The sequence below is a fragment of the Odontesthes bonariensis genome, chromosome 6 (genome assembly GCF_027942865.1).
Source record: "Odontesthes bonariensis isolate fOdoBon6 chromosome 6, fOdoBon6.hap1, whole genome shotgun sequence".
NCBI lineage: Eukaryota > Metazoa > Chordata > Actinopteri > Atheriniformes > Atherinopsidae > Odontesthes > Odontesthes bonariensis.
The window spans coordinates 14588447-14607387 of NC_134511.1; the positions used below are offsets into that span (position 1 = coordinate 14588447).

Sequence of the window (18941 nt, forward strand, 5' to 3'; positions counted from 1 at the left end):
ATGGGTAAAATGGCCAGATGATGTTCCACTCGTCAGTAAGTCCGTCCCCCAGGCCTAGCGCCAAGGTGACATTTCTTAGATCCTTAGGGGTCACAGAAATCATTGGAATTGTACTTGTTTCAGCTCCACACTTAAGCCCAATTTGCTTTGAGACACTCGCACAGCTCCTGGAATCCCACTTGCTCTAAAACCATCCAGCTTATCCAACATCTCACAAAAGGAAGAGCAAAATGATCAAGAATAGGTTGTTTAATTATCAAAACTGTATCTCATATTCAATTCCCCAAAGAAATGATGAGTGATGGACAGAAATAGTTAAGACAGCGGTACAAGCCACCCTCCTCTTTTTTGATGGAAACAGTTTTGAAAAACATTCTATGATGCAGTTGATTAATTTACAGTAGATTTCTGTAAACCTGTTCAAAGACCTCATTACATTACAGTCAAAACTTGAAGGGACAATTATTCTTAAATCCATGGAGTAGAGCAATTATCTGATTTGATAACCAGAAACAATGATACAAAGAAGTAATGGAAGATACCAGAAAAACAGATATTGCATTGTATGAGAAAATTCAGATTTCTGCGAAAAAGCAAAGACTAGGCAACGTATGCTGGCATTTAATTCCCTCATCAAAAGCTGATCTTCACTCCATGGCCTCTTGAAGTGACTGCTGAAAGCTCAGAATTCCTCCTCTGCATTTCGACTCCTGGACACCTTGAGCTGTTTGAGACGCTCAATGCACTCCTCCACACTGCGCTCGCCGTGGACTTTGTTGTCTCTGGTGCGTACGTTTACAGTGTCGCTCGTCTTCTCCTTCTCTCCCACCACTTTTTCCGAACAGGATAACATGTAAAGGTGGGAAAAAAAATAAATCAATATCTAGATGGACAGCAAAGGAGAGATAAAGAAAAAAAAAAAGACAGGAGTGAAGGAAAAGTGTGTCGCCACTGACCCAGGATGAAGTTGTACTGCGCCAACTGTGCGTTTCGGATTTTTTTGTTCAGAGTGCAGCCGGGGTCGACATCCACGTCGGTCATGAAGCCGCTGTTGTGAAATTCTTGCTTGACCTATCACATTAACCAGCGAAAGAGGGAGCAAAATTTATTTATATTCTTCTACATAATACAGAATTTGAAATTGATCTTATTTTCAGACCGGTTCTCACGTTGTTGCAGTGTTTACCAAAAAGTGCCAACCTAATAAACAATGCACCCGCTGTCTTTTCCAGCTATCCCGAAAGTAAAATCTTTTTCTGTTTTGTGCAAATGACACTTTTCTACACAAAAAAGTGCTAAAGGCCCGTTTACACTTCCTGTTTCTGAACAAGTCCATAGTTACTTTCATGGACAGGAACAACCGCCAAATTAGCAATATTTCGAGTGAAATTTCAACACTCTTTTAGCCAATGCAAAACAAGAGAGAAGTAAATGAAGCTAAACAGATGTTAGTTTATGTTGTTGCTCCTCTGCTGACTAAAGACAAACTGCACTTTTTATTATTAGTGCAAAAATGAACGTGAACAATATGCAGGAGGCTTCTGTGATGCATTTAATATTCTTTGACTCTTTACAGAACATTTACGGGAACGTTGCCACGTGGGTCCCAACTGAGCAACTCAATCTCAATGAGCCACAGGAGTGTCCGCAGAACACCAAAGAGCTACGGAAATGCTTGTGCACACATGGTCAAAGTCTCCCAAACACATTTAGAGTTTATTACAGGTCGAGTTTCCTTTCTCTCAACCTATTCTATAAGTTTTACCAGTCGTAACATTCGCTACTTGTGAAACGTAGCTCCAAAGGAAGAGCCGTTTGTAAGAGAAAACGGCTTCTTCAGTGTAGGTACTAATGCAGCTGAGGTTAGCTTACTTTCTCAGCATACTCCTCACAGGTTGGTCCCACAGGTACAACCATCACTTGACGGGGAGAAAGCCACAGTGGCCTGAAACAGAACAGGATATATCTGCATTTAGTCATTTCTCGAACGGAGGACCAGACACAATACATAAGGAAGTTCTGCAAATGTACGCAGCCTAACAAGGCCGAAGGTGTTGCTAGATCTGTCAAATAAATCTGAAAATCATTAGAAAAAACTCAATAAACAACTGCAACAGCAAAAGAAAAAGAAAAATCAATGTCTAAAGTCTGGCCGTACTTGACAAAAGAACCTTTTGAGATTATTTACAAACCATTTGCCTCCGTAGTTTTCGGTAAGAATGGCGATCATCCTCTCGACTGATCCCAGGATGGCTCTGTGGATGATCACTGGCTTCTTCTTGTCATCACCGTCATGGCTACGAAGTTATTCAAAGGACACACACACACACAAAAAAAAAAAAAAGTGTTAATAGTTCAATCAGGTCTTAATTCTGTACTAGACATTACCTTTGGCAGCAAAAATACAAATATATCATTGGTGTTAAAAATACAAGTCAAATGAAAACAAAAAAACAAAACAGTTACCTGACAAAGGTGAGGTCAAAGCGAATGGGTAGCTGGAAATCAAGTTGTATTGTGGCACACTGATGGTATCGACCGATGGCGTCCTTGATCTCAATGTCAATCTGCGAACAAAGAAGCGATTAGCAGCATCCCTCCTCCCGATTCACAGCTAAAACACATCAGTGCAGCAGTGCACGGCTCACCTTGGGTCCGTAGAAAGCTCCGTCACCCGGGTTGAGAACCCATTTCTCTCCAAACTCATTCAAGCTGTTCTCCAGTTGCTGTAAAAACAAACGATATCGCTGTTTGACAACGTGCAGCTAAATAGTGGAGGCAAGCAAAGCTGTATATTAAGACCTGACCTTTACTTCCTCTGGAACTAATCACTGAGCTGAGAAATGTTAATTCCTCAATAATATTTCACGGTTGCTTGTGAGATTTAATGAGGTGAGGGAAACACGCAGCAAGCTTTTGTTCCAGTCACTTTGCCAAGGTCATCCGTCACTTTTTTTTTTGTGTACATCGTTTTCCACCATGGCGAGTGCAAACATTAAACATGAAATGGAGGTCTTCAATTTAAAGGTTTTCCCCTGAGAGAAAAGCGTTGTGAGAGATCAAGAGAGACAGCTGTACAATTAAGAGGCCCTTAAGAACGGAAGCAGAAGAGAAATGTGCCACCAGCAGACTGCGACGTCTTTTAATATTGAAATAATGTCTGCGGCCACTCGAGTGATTGATAGTAAAATTACATGTTAAATTTAACTTTCACCACAAGGAATGCTTTTTTTCCTCCAGGAGGCAAAAATACACGTGTAAAAATTCAATTAAATTGAACCGCACAGCAATGAAACCACGCTGAGAATAAACTACGGGCAGGAAGAAAACTGAGCTCTTTAATGATTGTAGCAAAAAATTAATTAATTAATTAATTAAAAAACAAAAGGCAAGTAGAGCCAGTCAGGACATGTTACTTTTTGTGCCTTTTTTGTCAATCTCACACTGATTTATTCACAAGTTATGAGCATGGACGCGTCTACAGTTCCTTGTGATCTGTCCGAGGCAAATATTCACCTAATTAAACTCTTTTCAGAGTCAGTGAGAAAAAATTTGAGTGCTATTCGTTAGCAAAACCAAGAACACCTTTTAAAACTCCTCACATCAGCCGACAGCAAATTAAGATGACAAACCCGACACTGCCGAGGCGACGAATATAAAGAGGAGAAAAGAAAAAGTAAATTAATGGGAGAAAACGGGGGACAAAAGCATCAGCTTATTATGCAAGAGAGGAAAAACTAAACGAGCATCTTAGTGGCAGAAAACGAAGAGCGACAACGTGCACTGCAGACTGTCACACTGGGGAAAACTGGTATTTTACTCTACAATCAGATTCAAAATCAATACCGTGACAAAAATTATTTTAAAGAAAAATCCCACCCTCATACAAAATTCTACGCAGGCTTTGTGTCCTCCCAACAAATACCTTTTCTTCCATTCAGAGTCTGCCTGTAATGGCTTGTCAGACTGATAAATTTGTTTGTCCTTCATATACAAAAGCTCGTGACAATAGAAAGCAGTGGCGTGTGGCACCTTCATCAGCTTTCAGACTGAAGCTTTCATTCTGCAAGGCTTCAGGTTGTACCAGATAGGCTCTTTGCTGTAGTTGCTCCAACGCTAAAAGCAGCAGCAATTACACACTAATTATCACTCTGTTCAGCTCACTCCTGTCATTGTTTGTGCTCGTGTTAAAACACAAATTAGAGCTGAAGCGTAGATGCCTAACTGAAAAAATAAATAAACAATATAGAATATCGAGTGGGTTTTCAAAGAACAAATCCGATATGACAGCACAGGCAGACAGCGATAGCACCAATAAGTAGAGGAAATCTCTGGAAAAGAAAAAGAAAAAGCGTTTTCCTCTTTAGATCTGATGGCAGATCTACACGCGCACACACACACACACAAATCAATTAAATATGAATTTTCTTTGGGTCCAAATATCTCACCCTTCCACTCGCTGTCTGTGAAGTGGTAGTGGAGTTTCTGTCTAGATAATATCATACATTTGCATCTTAATTCTGTAGTGAGAATTAGGGTGAGAGGTGTTCATATTTTCTAATATATGGAAGGAAGACGAGGCCTGTAAATTACCTTCTCTGCTTGGTCCCAGATCTCTGGTTCTCCCAGAAACTTCTCTGGCCTGGTAGAAAGGTTGAGCTTGAAAGTGAAGCCAAACACGTCATACACGGTCCTCAGGAAGTCCAGGCAGCCCTTAATCTCGTCCTCGATCTGGGATCAATCATGACATTATTTGTGACGTGTGCACTTGCATCACATCCAACCAGCTTTTGGCATGCAGTTGGCATGCATAAGATAGAAAATGTGTGCAGTTTGCTTCCACGTTGATTGTCGTTTCTAATTTACAAAACACAATCAGAGTGTGAGCACCGTTTTTCAGGTGCCAGTCAGTTTTCACCCGTAAGGGTCACTCCCAGTACACGACTGCCAGCAAGACAGTCATATACTGGAAGCCTTCAAATCATGATTCTCTGCAAATGGGAATTTTTTCACCCTCACTAAATGTAGCCTAACTTCCCAAATAAAACATTTATCATTTTATATATATAACTAAATGTGATGTGAACAGAGGCAGTGTTATGACTCCACTTCGAATCAATCTGCAACACTCTTGTGAAACTGTTAAATATTAATATATTTTTAAAAGGTCAAAATGTGATGGGGCAGAAACATCCCTTTTCCTTGTCAAAAACCCAGCGCCGGCATTATCAACATTGCATGAGCTGACAGTTCAGCAGGGAAGATTCAACTCCAGACCACCAGAAATGATTATTTTCTCAAATGTAGTCTTCAACCTCAGCCATCACTGCCTTGAGCAACGTCACTCGAGGCAATTTCTAAGCCAAAGAGAGCTTTATGGGATTTTTATCCTCCCACATACTGTGTGTAGTGGTAAACCCAGAGGTTGTAAACAGACTTTGATGTGTTAAGTCAATCACTTCAGGCAACATTCTCCATCAGAAACATGTGTTTTGTGAATGTACTTGGCCTTCACCTGGTCCATGGAGCAGAAGATATGAGCATCGTCCTGCTGGAACCGACGGACTCGAGTGAGGCCAGTCAGGGCCCCTGATAGCTCATTCCTGTGCAGGACGCCGAAGTCGGCCATGCGGATGGGCAGCTCTCTCCAGGAGCGAGGACGGTGAGCAAACATCAGGCTGGTTCCCGAGCAGACAAAGAAGCAGAGTTGTAAAACTACAACTGTCAACTTCAGCCTACAGCTGTCACAATGCCTCAAATGTTCCCAACTGGTTTCAGTATGACTGTGAAAACCTGAACCCAACATCTAACTACTCCTACATTCATTGGAAAGCTCATTTTTGCTTCAGCTGTGATATACGGAGGAGAGTAGATCGACTGAAACTCACAGTTTCGGGTGATAAAAGATTTGAAGAGTGACAGATTTGAACTAGATTGCTGCAATGCAGCATTTAGCAGTAAAACAAACGGGGTCATTAAAGAACTGAAAACACAGCAAGAGCAACAAGTTCAGCTGAACTGGTTGAGGGCTTCAGTGGCACCGCCATATAAAGCTGTTTCACAACGACTGAGTCAGCCCCCCGAGTTCCTCTCATAAAGCTTCGCCAGTGTCACTTCTCAGTGTTTCATGGAGCTAAATTGACATTCTTATTTTGACAGAACTAAAAGTTTATTTAATGACAAAAGACATTTAATGCTGTCAAAAAAAAAGAAGAAAAAAAAGGCACCCGTACCTCCTGCTGAAAAAAAAAAACTAAAAGTTTATTGGACACTCTACCTCGAAAACATGCAGATGGTATCGAAAAAGAAGCCTCACCAATGTCCAGGGCAGTTCATGGGTTTGAGGGCAAAGATCTCCTTCTCCACTTCGAAGGAGAACATGTTCTCGCTGTAGTGCTGCCAGTGTCCGGAGGTCAGCCAGAGTTTGCTGTTGTAGATGTTGGGTGTCACCACCTCCTGGAAGCCCCTCTTCCTGTACTCACTCTGTCAAAGACGGAGCACAAGATGTTTTTCACAAACTGCACACATTTTACTTTTGAGGAGCGACTGGATAAACTGAGGAACAACTGAGGAAAAAAAGATAACTCTAAAATAACCTTTAAAAAAAAAAAGGGAAAGATTTAAACATAACCTCTAATCACGTTTGTTCTGCTGCAGGCCATCATCTTTGTCTGGCTCTGACAAATATTGACATGATTTTCCGGTTTATTCTATGAGGAGCTTTTGTCAGGTTTGCTGGCATGTTGTCGGCCCGTTCCGTTTTCTTGGACATATTCCTTTACCGACATAAGTTTCAAAACAGCAATTAACGTGCAAATGAAATAAAACCTTGTGCAATTTATTTGAAGTTGTCACAGCCACCGTATTTGGACTAGTACAGACAAAACAAATTCCTCAAAATCTCCTCGGTCAGAAATCTATTTTACTACATTGAAAGTGAAAATCGCTTCCAAAGTGTTTTCCGTAGTGACAGCCAATTGAAAACCAATTTGTGGCTGTTAAACAGAGCAAAAGAGCCCTTCTTCAATGCTGCCTGATGCATTTTGAATACACGTTTTAATCTTTTTCAAACATGTCTAGTCCACCAACAACGAGCTCTTTATCACACTGAGCAATGTTTTTCTATTGTCAGGTCAGAGATAATCAATGTTGTGGTGTGCGTAAGTGAAAATAATGTCAGTATTCATTTGCAGCACAGGATTTGGAAGTAAAGTCATATTCAGTTTATGGTAGAGGTATGCAAATTGTATGCATTTACTTAAACATGTTAAAAGGCAAGACTTTGTGACAACAATACCATCAAAATATGTCCAAATATTTCCTTTTTATATATATAGTAGGGCTGGGCGAGTTAACTCTTTATTATCGCGTTAACTCGATTTAACGCCGATAAATATTTTATCGCGGATTAACGCAGTTTTTTTTTTTTATTATTTATTATTATTTTTGGGGGGGGCTTATGTGCCTTTGATTGATAGGATAGTTCAGAGAGACAGGAAGCAGGGGGCAGAGAGAGGGGGAACAACACGCAGCACAGGGCCGTCCGATATGGGACTCAAACCGGGGCCAGCTGCAGCGAGGACTATAGACTCTTGTACATGGGGCGCCTGCTCAACCCACTACGCCACGGACCACCCCTGTTTTATTATTTTTTTTATTATTGTAAAAGTCTGTTGCTCACAGGCTTTTATTTTGTAAAAGTCTGTTGCTGTCTGCTGCGGAACCGGAAAAGAAAGTAATTGGCGGATCCACCAAACATGGAGAAGGGTACGGAACTTTAACTCGGCCATTTTCATTTTAAAGTTCTTCCAGACGGCGGAGTCGACAGAACCAAAGTCATCTGTAAACACTGCCAAGTTTAATTGTCTCATCACCGTAGTAGTTCCAGTCTAAAATATCACTTAAAGGCAAAACACACAACTGATACCAGCAAGTCATTCAAGGAAACAGACAGTGGAGCGAGGCTTCTACATAAAAACTACATAAAAATGCTGATGTTAAAAGTGTGTTTGCACAACAAATGTTATGGCACTTTCATTCATATGGGAGTACATTTCAAATAAAACTAAATGCTAAAAGCTATACACTACTTTTGAATTCATTTTTGGATTTTCCGTACAAATGCGATTAATTGTGATTAATCAGGGAAATCATGTGATTAATTAGATTAAAATATTTAACCGTTGCCCAGCCCTAATATATATATATATATATATATAAAAATTATAAAACCAAAGCATTTAGCAGTTAAACATTGTGATTAAATTCAATATTTTTATCGAACTTTGAAATATCCAACACAAAAAACACATTTAAACCCTCCTGTGCCACTGCAGTCACAAACTCCTGACAAAGAAAGGAAAGGTAAGAAAGAAGGTACAGAAAGGTAAAGGCCTCCTCTGAGATCACAGAACAATGTTGGCGATATTCCACACAAAGCACTGCCATGTAATGCATCTACTGCTGAATGTGTGGGCCAAGATATCGCCACATACCTAAGAATTAAACCCTTATACGGCCATACGATATGATGCCAACACTGGCAATTTGAAGGCAGGAGTCAACTCGCTGACCTGCAGAAGACACTGAAATGACTGATATTCAGCCTTTAACACTGTGAGGGAGGCGCTAACATTTCTTAAATTCATCGGTTACATTTGATTATTATAAAAAAAATTGAGATTCAGTGAATCCAAGTTTTTTTTTTGAAAGAATATGCATTGTTGCAGCCAGAATCTAACGCTCAGCGGTTTCTGCCTCCGCATGGCCAATACTCACTGACACTACATAATCACAAATATGTCCTCCATCCATTTTCCATTGTATATGGCCAAGGTGAAGGTTTTATTCATGTCCTCTTCCGAAAAATGTTGCTTCTGGTTAACGAACTCCAATCTGTTCATCACAGCCATGCACATTATAGCCTATCGCCACCTACAGAGGACACTACGCAGTGTGCTTTATAGGTTTTAAAGAGAGACAGTTATTAACTGCATAACTGATAAATGCTTTGGAGATGAAACTTTCTTCCTTTTCTTGCATGTCAAAACTCTGAGTGAGATCAAGGCAGTCATCCATTTGTAGCTCTGGCAGTTTACACTCACTCTGATGAACTCAGTCAGTTTGTTGTAGATGGAGGCCCCCTTTGGCAGGAAGAAGCAGCTCCCTGGACTCAGTTCATGGAAGAAGAACAGGTCCTGCTCCTGAATTAAAAAGAAGGAGTGTAATTACATTAAGCGAATGGCTACCAACAAAACCCACCCTTACATCAGCATCAATTCTCTGTAACAAATATTATATAACAACTATTATTTAACAGTGCCAAATCTACCCGGATGCTGTATGCTAATGTAACCACTGACGCAGTAAGTTGGTCAGGGGTACCCTTTTTCATCATTCTTGAATTGTAACAGACTTTTAACAGACAAGAGATTCTTGGATCACATCAAGAATCACTCGCAGCTCTTATATTTTAGTAATATTGTGCCTGTATTTCATATTTGCTTTGACTGCAGCTCAACAAATAGCAGCATACCACATACAACCTTCCTTTAGCACAATAAAACCTTGTTGGAGACCCTTTTAAACCCCTTTACCTACAGACAAGTCATTTTGCAATTCAGTTCATACCCGTCCTAGTTTGCGGTGATCTCTGTTCTTGGCCTCCTCCTGAAACTTTTCCCATTCTTTGAGCATTTTGGGGTCGGGGAAGGAGATTCCGTAGATCCTCTGGAGGGTTTCCATGTCTGCCTTTCCCTCCCAGTAAGTAGAAGAATTCTAGCACACCACAAAGTGAGAATATACATTTTTAGCTTTCCATCAAGAGTCCATCAAATCTCCAGAGGGTAAAACACCTCGTTACTGCTCTAGAAAAGGGGGACAAACAAAATATATACAACCATGCTTCATGTATTGCACAGCTGTTTAAAGACAAAAACAAAACTAACCTTGTGGATCTTGAGTGCCTTGATCTTTCCAGTGTGTCTCACATGAGGCCCTCGACACAGGTCGATTAAGGGACCACATCTGAAACAAAGAATACCTATGAGTCTCTGTGTGAGAAATTCTAAGAGGTTAAACTTTAAAACATGTTTACAGCCTCACCCCACCTTTTTCCCCCCTATAAATAAAACGCCTTCGAACATAATTCACACCGACATTGCTAATCACACCTAAACCACCTGTAATAGAGCCCCTGTTTAGCTGGGGCGAGTGTGCATTATTAATTAGTTATGGTTTCAGAATCAGAATCAGTTTTATTGGCCAGATTTGAGTAAACAAACAAGGAATTTGACTCCGGTTAAACTTCACTCTCAAAGTACAACACTCAACAATAACATAAAAGAATACAATTAGAAATACAGAACAGTAAGAATGGAATTCAACTTGTGTGGGCATCACCACTGACCTTGACACGATGCGTGTGCTCATCCTACTAGTATGTTGCTGACAGCATTTAAAGAGTTACGGACCGGAGACCTGGGTTGCGTGCGAAAAACAATACTTCACAAGCTGGTGCAGTGGCACCGTCGGTGAAGAGGGAGCACGTGCTAAAGGATTTCCTTTTAGAGAAACAGGTGCTCGCTCAGACAAAATTGTTTGACAGTCAGACAATTTCTCCCCTGGGAGAAATGTTCCCCGTCTTCAGAAACACTGGCTAAAGCGGCGCCGATAATTACTGTTAACAGTGTAGCAGCAGAGCAGCGGCTCAGTCTTTAGAGAAGAATTAAAACAGCCACGCAAAGTCGTCTGTCTGAGGCAAATTTGCAAAACCTAATTACAATCTCCTCTGTAGCAGTCTTCATTGATCCGTTTGATTTCACACAAGCCGGCGTCGACTTTAAGACCAGGAGGAAGGTTTTAATTTAGCCGAGGCTACAAAACGGCTGAGTGAGTTTCAGTTTATTTTCTCGAAATTGTAGAAAAATAGAAAAAAAAAAACTGTCCCTCTGTAGGATGCTATGTATCGGCTCACGGCTGCAATGTTGTTTCAGATAACAAAATGATATTCTAAAAAGAAACATTTCCGCTTAGCTAAAAAAAACAAAACAAAAAAAAACAGAAGAAGTTATTCAAAATGACCTGTAATAGTAAAAGATGAAGGAATTTTTACGATTTTAGGATCATGCAAAAAAACACGAGAACAAGCCCTGGACTCTATAGCGTACAACCGCAGAGGTCCACAGCAGCGTTATAAGATGCATCTGGCTTAAATTTGAATTTTTTTTTTTTTTGGTGCTATAAAGCCATTGTTGTTTTCTGGTCATTCGTGACATTTGAGGACAATAAGAAAACATTGACCAGTGAGCCTGGTCTCACCTGTAAACGGTGGTGGTGGGAGTGGTGACTTTCTCATTCAGAATGCGGCACTTAAACTTGTTGTACTGCGAATGAAAAGAGGTGGTTTTTGAACATCTATGTATCATATATCTTCATGCTTCATATGCGCGTTGAGCGTTTTTGAGATACCTTAAACATCTCCAGCAGTGTTTCCTTCTTTATCTCCAGCCTCTCAAATGGCTGCTTCTCCTTGATGATTTTCTTGCATAGGTTCTCCAAACCGGGGAAGTCATTGCTTGATACGCCCCTGTATTCAACATCAAGAAACAAACATGGCAGAAACAGTACATCCAACACAACCCTCTCATAAAATCACATATAAATCTGCACACAGCAGTTAACCGTTACCAACGGCCATTATTGATGTGACCTGATATCCAACTGTGTGAACAGGCCTGTTGTCCACTAAGAAATTGATAACCTCTGCCAAGGATGGACAAATACTTTAAGGCCTTGGCTTTAGGGCTTAAGCAATGTCAAAATACCCTTGTAAAAAAACAGTCACTAAGAATGCCATTAGCATAAAATGACTTCATTAGCGAGGTTGTAGAATTAATTAGACAGCACTGCTCAAGCTCTCAAGCAGCCCAATGTGTGAAGAAAAGCACTTAGTCTAGAGAGAGGTCAAGGGAGAAAGTTGTTTACATGAAAGATGTGTTAAAACTTCAAAGCCAAACTGAAGTAGTGTAAATTGAATATAGTTTGAGCTAAATATACAAATCACACTAAGATATAAAAGCTGATTTCCAATCCACGCCCACAAAAAAATCCAGCTAGACAGCATTACTTTCATTGCAAAATGCCTGATTTATGTTAGTCACCGGACTTAAGAGAACCTGTTGGACACATGTCACACCCTGAAGTACATAATAAGAATAAGAATTAGTTTGAATGCTATTGATTAAAGACACAAAGCTGAAGCCAAGCCCAGTGCTACTCACTCGCTCTCCAAAAACATGTCATAGTAGAAGCCGTTCTCAATCGGGGGACCGTAGCAGAGGCACCCTCCATACACCCGCTCCATGGCTTCACCCAGGATATGAGCACTGGAGTGCCAGTAAACCTAAAATAAATGTACACAGCGCATCATCGGATTAGAAAAACAGCAGTAGTAATAGTAGAATGCAACATGTGCACGTCTTTCGTTCCTGATGTGATGGTGTTATGTCTTATTTTTAGGACACACAACATGTATTTATATTCTTTAAATATTAAGGGCAGTTATTTACAATAAAGGGCTAACCTCTCAAATGTTTTGTTATATTTTCTATTCATAGTTTCCCCAGAGGTTGAACTTAGATTTTAAAATGATCTACACCCTAGCCGTGAATGTGTTGATAGGGTTTAAGGTTGTGAAACTTCAATTTGTGCCGATATTACAATAATTTACTGAGCGGTGGACTTTGCAAAACCTATTTGAGTGTTCAAACACTTAGTGTTCATCACTCCTTCTAAATATTTTACACTATGGACCATGGCAATCACTTTTGTCCAGATTAACTTCTAAAAGCGTATAATGTTGTTTACCCTTAAAGGGATAATCCGGAGTAAAATGCACTTTAGGTCAATTTACGGGATGTTGGGAGTACATACGTTGAGTTGACATCAAAATCATTTAATATTTTATTAAAATCATCAAAATCATTTTAAAGAAATACTGGACTATGTTTGTAAAAAAAAAAACGGCAACGAAATTGTGAATTTCCAGAGCGTGTTACTCCACACTCGGCTCTACTATAAGGACTTTACGCTGAAGATGCCAGCTGCAGCAGGAGCATTTCCGGAAAGATACTGGCTGGTTTTAAATTCATTCTGGACTCTCTATCCGACCACATGAAGACCTCGGGACACTTCTGTTTGGATTTAGGGACCCTCTACTCACTACCACGTAAGTGTTATGTTGTTTGGAGCTGTAGAAGAGGTGTAAAAATAGCGTTTTGTAGCGGCGATACCATATGCCCCACTCTCCTCCAGGCTAACGACTTTTGGCTGAAAACGGTCAAATCAAAATTCTCAAAACACATCAGAATTAAATGATTTTGATGTCAACTCAACGTATGTACTCCCAACATCCCGTAAATGGACCAAAAGTGCATTTTACTCCAGATTATCCCTTTAAGACATGAGCGATATGGAAAAAAAACTACTGAGAGGTCTTGCGCTATAATAAATAACCAGCTGCAGTCCTGGGCAAATTAGCTAAAAATCTCTGAAAGCTGGAAAATCTAGTTTTATTCTAGAATAATATAATATTTTATTATAATACAAAAATCTTAAAGGCTGAATTCTTTATGCGCTTATCCAAAAATTCGACTTACAGCTTGGGCCTCCTCATCGTCAAACTTGAGCAGCTGAAGGCTGCAGTCATCCTCCAAAGGTCGGTCCAGGTCCCACACACTGTTGTTCACCTTGGAAATCACTGTGTTGTCAGCAAGGCCTTGACTGCACATTAAAAAAAAAAGAAATATTACATAACAAAATGGTGCACGGATGTGTATATGAAGTTGCAAACGGATACATTTGGATATACGCTGCGAGACCATGTGATACAAGTGATAATGGACTCAGAGGCTTGCATTAGACCGCATTCATTCACTTAACAGTTAAAAGGTTGGCATGTGTCATTTGCAATTGCTGTTTTATAATGACGCTGCTCTGAGGCCTTTTTAAAAAGTAAAATTTTATGACGGGCAGCATAAATAAACCTGACAGCTCATCTTTGGCAATGAGGTTTTTGTTCCTTGCTTGCGTTAATGTTTAATTGCAGTTGGGTGTAATGTCATAATAATTGCAGCAGCCCTATGATTAGACCGACCTGATTCCACATGCCACTTGGTATGGTGTGGTCTTCCAGGACTCCGCCTCCACCACCTTCCCATCAGGCAGGGTCACCTTGATGGGTCTGCTGTTCTTTGCAGCCTTCTCTGCCATCAGAGCGTCGTGCTCGGCTTTCAGCTTCGCATACAAATTAAGGCGTTCATCGATGTACTGAGGTGGTGGCGACAACTGCACAGAAACAAGAGTTGTACGTAAATGGACATGTAGTAGATAATGCTCTCACTGTGCAAATCATTCAACCTGTGCTCCCCTTTTTAAAGAAAAAACAAAAGGTTAACTGATAACTGCACATCAACCGGATCATTTGAGACATTACAGATGGTTGAGATGTCTCAATCTCTACCTCTAAAGCTCGCCACATCATCTATTTTGTTTAATTATGTTACAAGAGAACAAAGCCACCATCCTTTCCCACAGAATTTTACAAAATCTGTGGGTGCAATGACTCAATTAACCACCGTAGCAAAAGAGCTTTTGTGTGGATAGTGTTGGTTAGTGTGCTGGATTGCATAATGCAACATTATTTTTACTCAACAGTTGTTGCATATCGCAGGATTGACAAGCTGCAACCGTGGGTGTGCATGCAAGTTAAACCCATCGCTCGGTCGAAACGGCATCACACGCACACTGCGAGGCAATCCGTCTGAAGCCTAAAACAAGCATCCGCCTCTGCTTAAAGTACTATTTCTACATTCGGAATATATGTTGGTTTGCTGTTTTCATTTGAGTAGTTTATGACTGCAGTAGGTTTGTAAATATTGATCGATTTGTGCAGCAAGATAAGCGTACATGCAAGAGTTCTTTCATTAAATTATGTCTGCCAAAAGACACACACATTTGTCCAGCTAATTAGAATTGTGATGGATGGATGTTGTACGGATTGCGATTAGGAAACTGGAAAAGTAAACCTGTACAAACTTGATGTTCTGTATGACAATTGCTGTCCTGTCCCTGAAATATATCAGCACTTTCTCTTTCCGTTCTTCCCTCTATGCCTGCTCTATACTGTCACCTCTGACTAGTGGTTTCCTTCTACGTGGCTTATTGTTAGCTTTGATGTTAGCTTTAATGTTAAATCCTCATTTGTAAGTCGCTTTGGATAAAAGCGTCTGCTTAATGCATAAACATAAACATGTTATTTTGAGCAAATTAAGGGGTTTTCTGGTTGTTGTTTTTTTTTTTTTTTAGAAAAAAAGACATTTTTGTCTGTGCTGTCTCCTTTCCTTCTGGCAAGATCTCCATGGTAACATCGGCTGAGCAAATCACCTGATCTCGACCAGCTTATGTTCAAAGTTTCAGGTTAAACTGTCGAAGCGCCACTATTTCACTGATGGCATCCCAGCCAGCGAAATCCGACTGAAACAACATTTAAATCATCGTCAGGCAGAAGTGCTGACAGTTGGCATCTGACATTGTAGCAAAACTGACAGCACTTACATGAGATGAATAAAACTAAGAACGTCAAATTACTGACAGAAAAAAAAAAAAATCAATCATTAAACCATCATCTGAAAAAGATCAGTGAAAGCCTGCTATATTTAGATGCTGATCAGTAGCAAATTTAACTGTAACACAATGTCAACGACATCCATGCCATCTTCCCAGCATTTATTCTATTAATAAATAGTTGCATAGATTTCAACCAAAACTAAAAATCAGCCGATTCGATCAGAACCGAGAGCTGAATTAACAACTCTCTGTGTAGCTTTTCAATTGAAGGAATATGTTGTATATCTAAACCAGTTGAGGCTGTTATTGTGCCACCACAGAACACAACGTTACACCAAAACAAAATGCAAGTAGTGCATCACCTTACTGTGCAAGCCACACATTCAGCTGGTGATGCACGATGTCATGGTTTTTACACTTTGTCCGGGTTTGCCGACAAGTCTGTTTTATGCTGCTGCTATTGGATCTAACACAGATTAGAAAATTAATCAGGCCAATATATCAGAGAATATATCCAATCAGATCAAAGCAAATTTGAATCTGATCAATGACTTAAGTAAGTACCATGTTGTCATGGGACACTGTCAGGGCTAAATGCACTTCCTGAGTATCAAGCTTAAGTTTTAGGAGATGTATCTGCAGCTGGAGATGAACAAGGCATGTTCCAAATCACTATTTTGCAAATTTTTTCCTCTGCATTCCTCACTTGTCTTATTTGTACCATCTGTATTTTTCCTTAAAAGTTCCTATATATTTCACACCCCTCAGTTCAAACAACCTGCTCCTCTTACAACTGAACAGATTGGTGTGTTTTGTATGGAAGATGCATTAAATGACGCATAAAAAACCCACTTTATGTGAGCAAACACAGAACCTAAAAAGGATAGCCTGAATAGCCTGATCATAACCACTGTCGTATTACCCGTGATGTTTAGGTTTTGTTGAGCCAGCAAACACAAAGAAAGTCTGGCTTTGTTGAACTGGCTTCACTGTACATGCCACTGGGTGAAGATATTATCTGTGTCCTTAATAGAGAAAGGTTCATTTTTAAAAATCGTAGTCAAGAGTGTTGTCGTGTGGACAGGGTAGAACACTAAATAGAAGGTCGGAGGTATCTGAATGAGGTCACTGCGGCATAATCCCACATAGAACCTTACAGCAACGTTGCCGGCCGTGAATGAGACCCGATCAGGGACCTCTAGTTGGTGAAATAACTTTGACAATGAAAGGTTAGTTGCCCCAGAATAGTTCTCATATGTCAAATGTTCTCTTTGGAGATTGGAAGAAAAATGTAATGACACCTATCAGTGTCAACCATCAGGCAGTTGAGGTGGAGTTTACACGTATCAATCAATAACTTTGGACTGTCAAAACAAGCGGTTTGGAAAATAATAAAGCAACGATGTATCATTTGGATCCTCAGTAAGCTGTTGTGTTGTGGTTGTGTTTCCAATTTATCTGATATTTTTTTGTAAACTGCACTATTTGGGTAGGATTTCTTTGTCTTTTTTGTTTTTTTAATTTTTAGAATGAAGGAGGGGAAATGTGTATGTGTGGAAAAGATCTTGGCTGCATCTAACAGTTAAGTTTCAGATGGAAACCAACTGAAACTGTTATTTCTCCTAAAAACATGGGAGCGTCAGTCTTGTGTAAAAACAATAAATACATTTTAAAAATACCCTGTGCACCGAGATGCCAATACTTCATTTTCATCGTTTGTTTTAAAATTGATAAAATCCTCAATTTAAATATTCTATCTAAACATGTGGATAACTGTGTATAATAAAGGAAGTGACTGTACCAAACACAAAATAATAATTAAAGTCAATCACCAAGATCTACATTATTATCCACCACAGTTTAGATACATATGAAAAAAATAACTAGAGAACATTTCTATAACGTCAAGTAATAGCAACTAAATCATTTCTAAAATATAAGTTAGAAGCTCACCTCAGCCTTGCCTGCAGCATCCCCAGCAGCATTTTTTGCCTTCTTCTTCCCTCCATCTTTACCATTGTCACTTGCCACCTGTCAAAATATCACACCATGAAGGCAAGAATATTTTACTGTAGCGAAAGTAAACCGAACATGTTTGGAATGACAATCCACGAATATCTAACTGAGAACAAAACATACTGTTACTGTTTAAGGTACTGGTTAATGTAGTTATTTCTAGCCTATTTAGCAGGATTACAACATGACAAAAAAAAAGTCACAAAAGAATGCCAAGCTAGATCCAGCATACCGGTGGTAAAGCAAGATTTTTTTTTGGAGGCTTAATCACTTCATAGTTACCTCTATATTTTATGGCCTGTTTCTGAAATTTGTGAAATTACAACAAAACCAGTAATTCGAGTGGGTTTTGATTAACAAAGAAATCCGATTGGTGCACTTTGTGTGCCGATTTTCAAAAAAGAGTCACGGCGATTAATACAAGCCCTTCAAAGTTGATTATGCAAATGTAAACCGACCTATCGGCAAATAAATACTAAACTATCATAAACTTTTAACTGAGCTTGGCTCACGCCTGGCTGTACGTGTGATGCACGTTAGCCAGCATGCACCGTAGCTCATACAATGTAACACATAAACACATTAAAACAAATCCGAATCCATGTTTTGTTTTGTTTTTTTAGCTTGAAATTTAATATTCTAGTATAGCCAACATAAAATCACTCATACAAGCCAGTTAGTTGAAGTATTAGCGCCACATTGCTAGTGGCTAAATGACAGCACGAACTTCACTACAGGCTAGGCTAGCTGCCGGGTAGCTTAAATTACTTAAATGTAGTCGGTCCAGTGAGCGAATCACCTTTTTAACCGCGTCCACTTGCAGTTCGCTCATCTTCTCCAAGACACTTTGCTCAGCCATAACAAGTACAGAGCTCCCCTACTTTTAAAAGCTAATTTCCAGTCTGATGTGTGTGCGTGTATGTGTGTGTACTGTAGGCAGAGGCAGGGTGAGGGATGATGACGTCTCCCGGATATTCTGATGCAACACGGCGTGTGGGGCGGCGCTTTGAATGACAGATCACCATAACATCAGCAGTCCCCTCCCCTCCTAAATCATTCTCTATTTCTTCTTCAATACACTTTGAACATAGTATGTGAATGCATAAACATTTTGGCAAGGCAGATTTGAGCAACCTACTTTTAAACATCAAAGTACCTCATTTTCTGCTTTCCGGGTGTGCACTGTTCTGTGCTTTTTCTGCATCAATTAGGGGAACAAAAACCCATAATTACAACACCAGGAGACAATCTAAAATAGGACGGAATCTGATGCTGTGACGCTCTCAAGCATTCTGATG

General features: G+C 39.9%; 1 protein-coding gene across 1 annotated transcript; it reads right to left on the bottom strand.

Moving 5' to 3' along the window:
• Window positions 1-234: 234 nt before the first annotated feature.
• tars1 (threonyl-tRNA synthetase 1) lies at window positions 235-18615 on the bottom strand. The gene is made up of 19 exons (XM_075467505.1): window positions 18443-18615; window positions 17581-17658; window positions 14156-14346; window positions 13659-13782; window positions 12282-12403; window positions 11470-11587; window positions 11320-11384; window positions 9948-10026; window positions 9631-9777; window positions 9105-9203; window positions 6317-6483; window positions 5516-5678; window positions 4594-4731; window positions 2649-2726; window positions 2467-2567; window positions 2193-2297; window positions 1873-1945; window positions 957-1071; window positions 235-831 (listed from the first exon to the last, which is right to left on the bottom strand). The coding sequence occupies exons 1-19, from the start codon at window positions 18500-18502 to the stop codon at window positions 683-685; spliced, it is 2172 nt and encodes a 723-aa protein (XP_075323620.1). The 5' UTR covers window positions 18503-18615; the 3' UTR covers window positions 235-682.
• Between the last annotated feature and the right edge of the window lie 326 nt (window positions 18616-18941).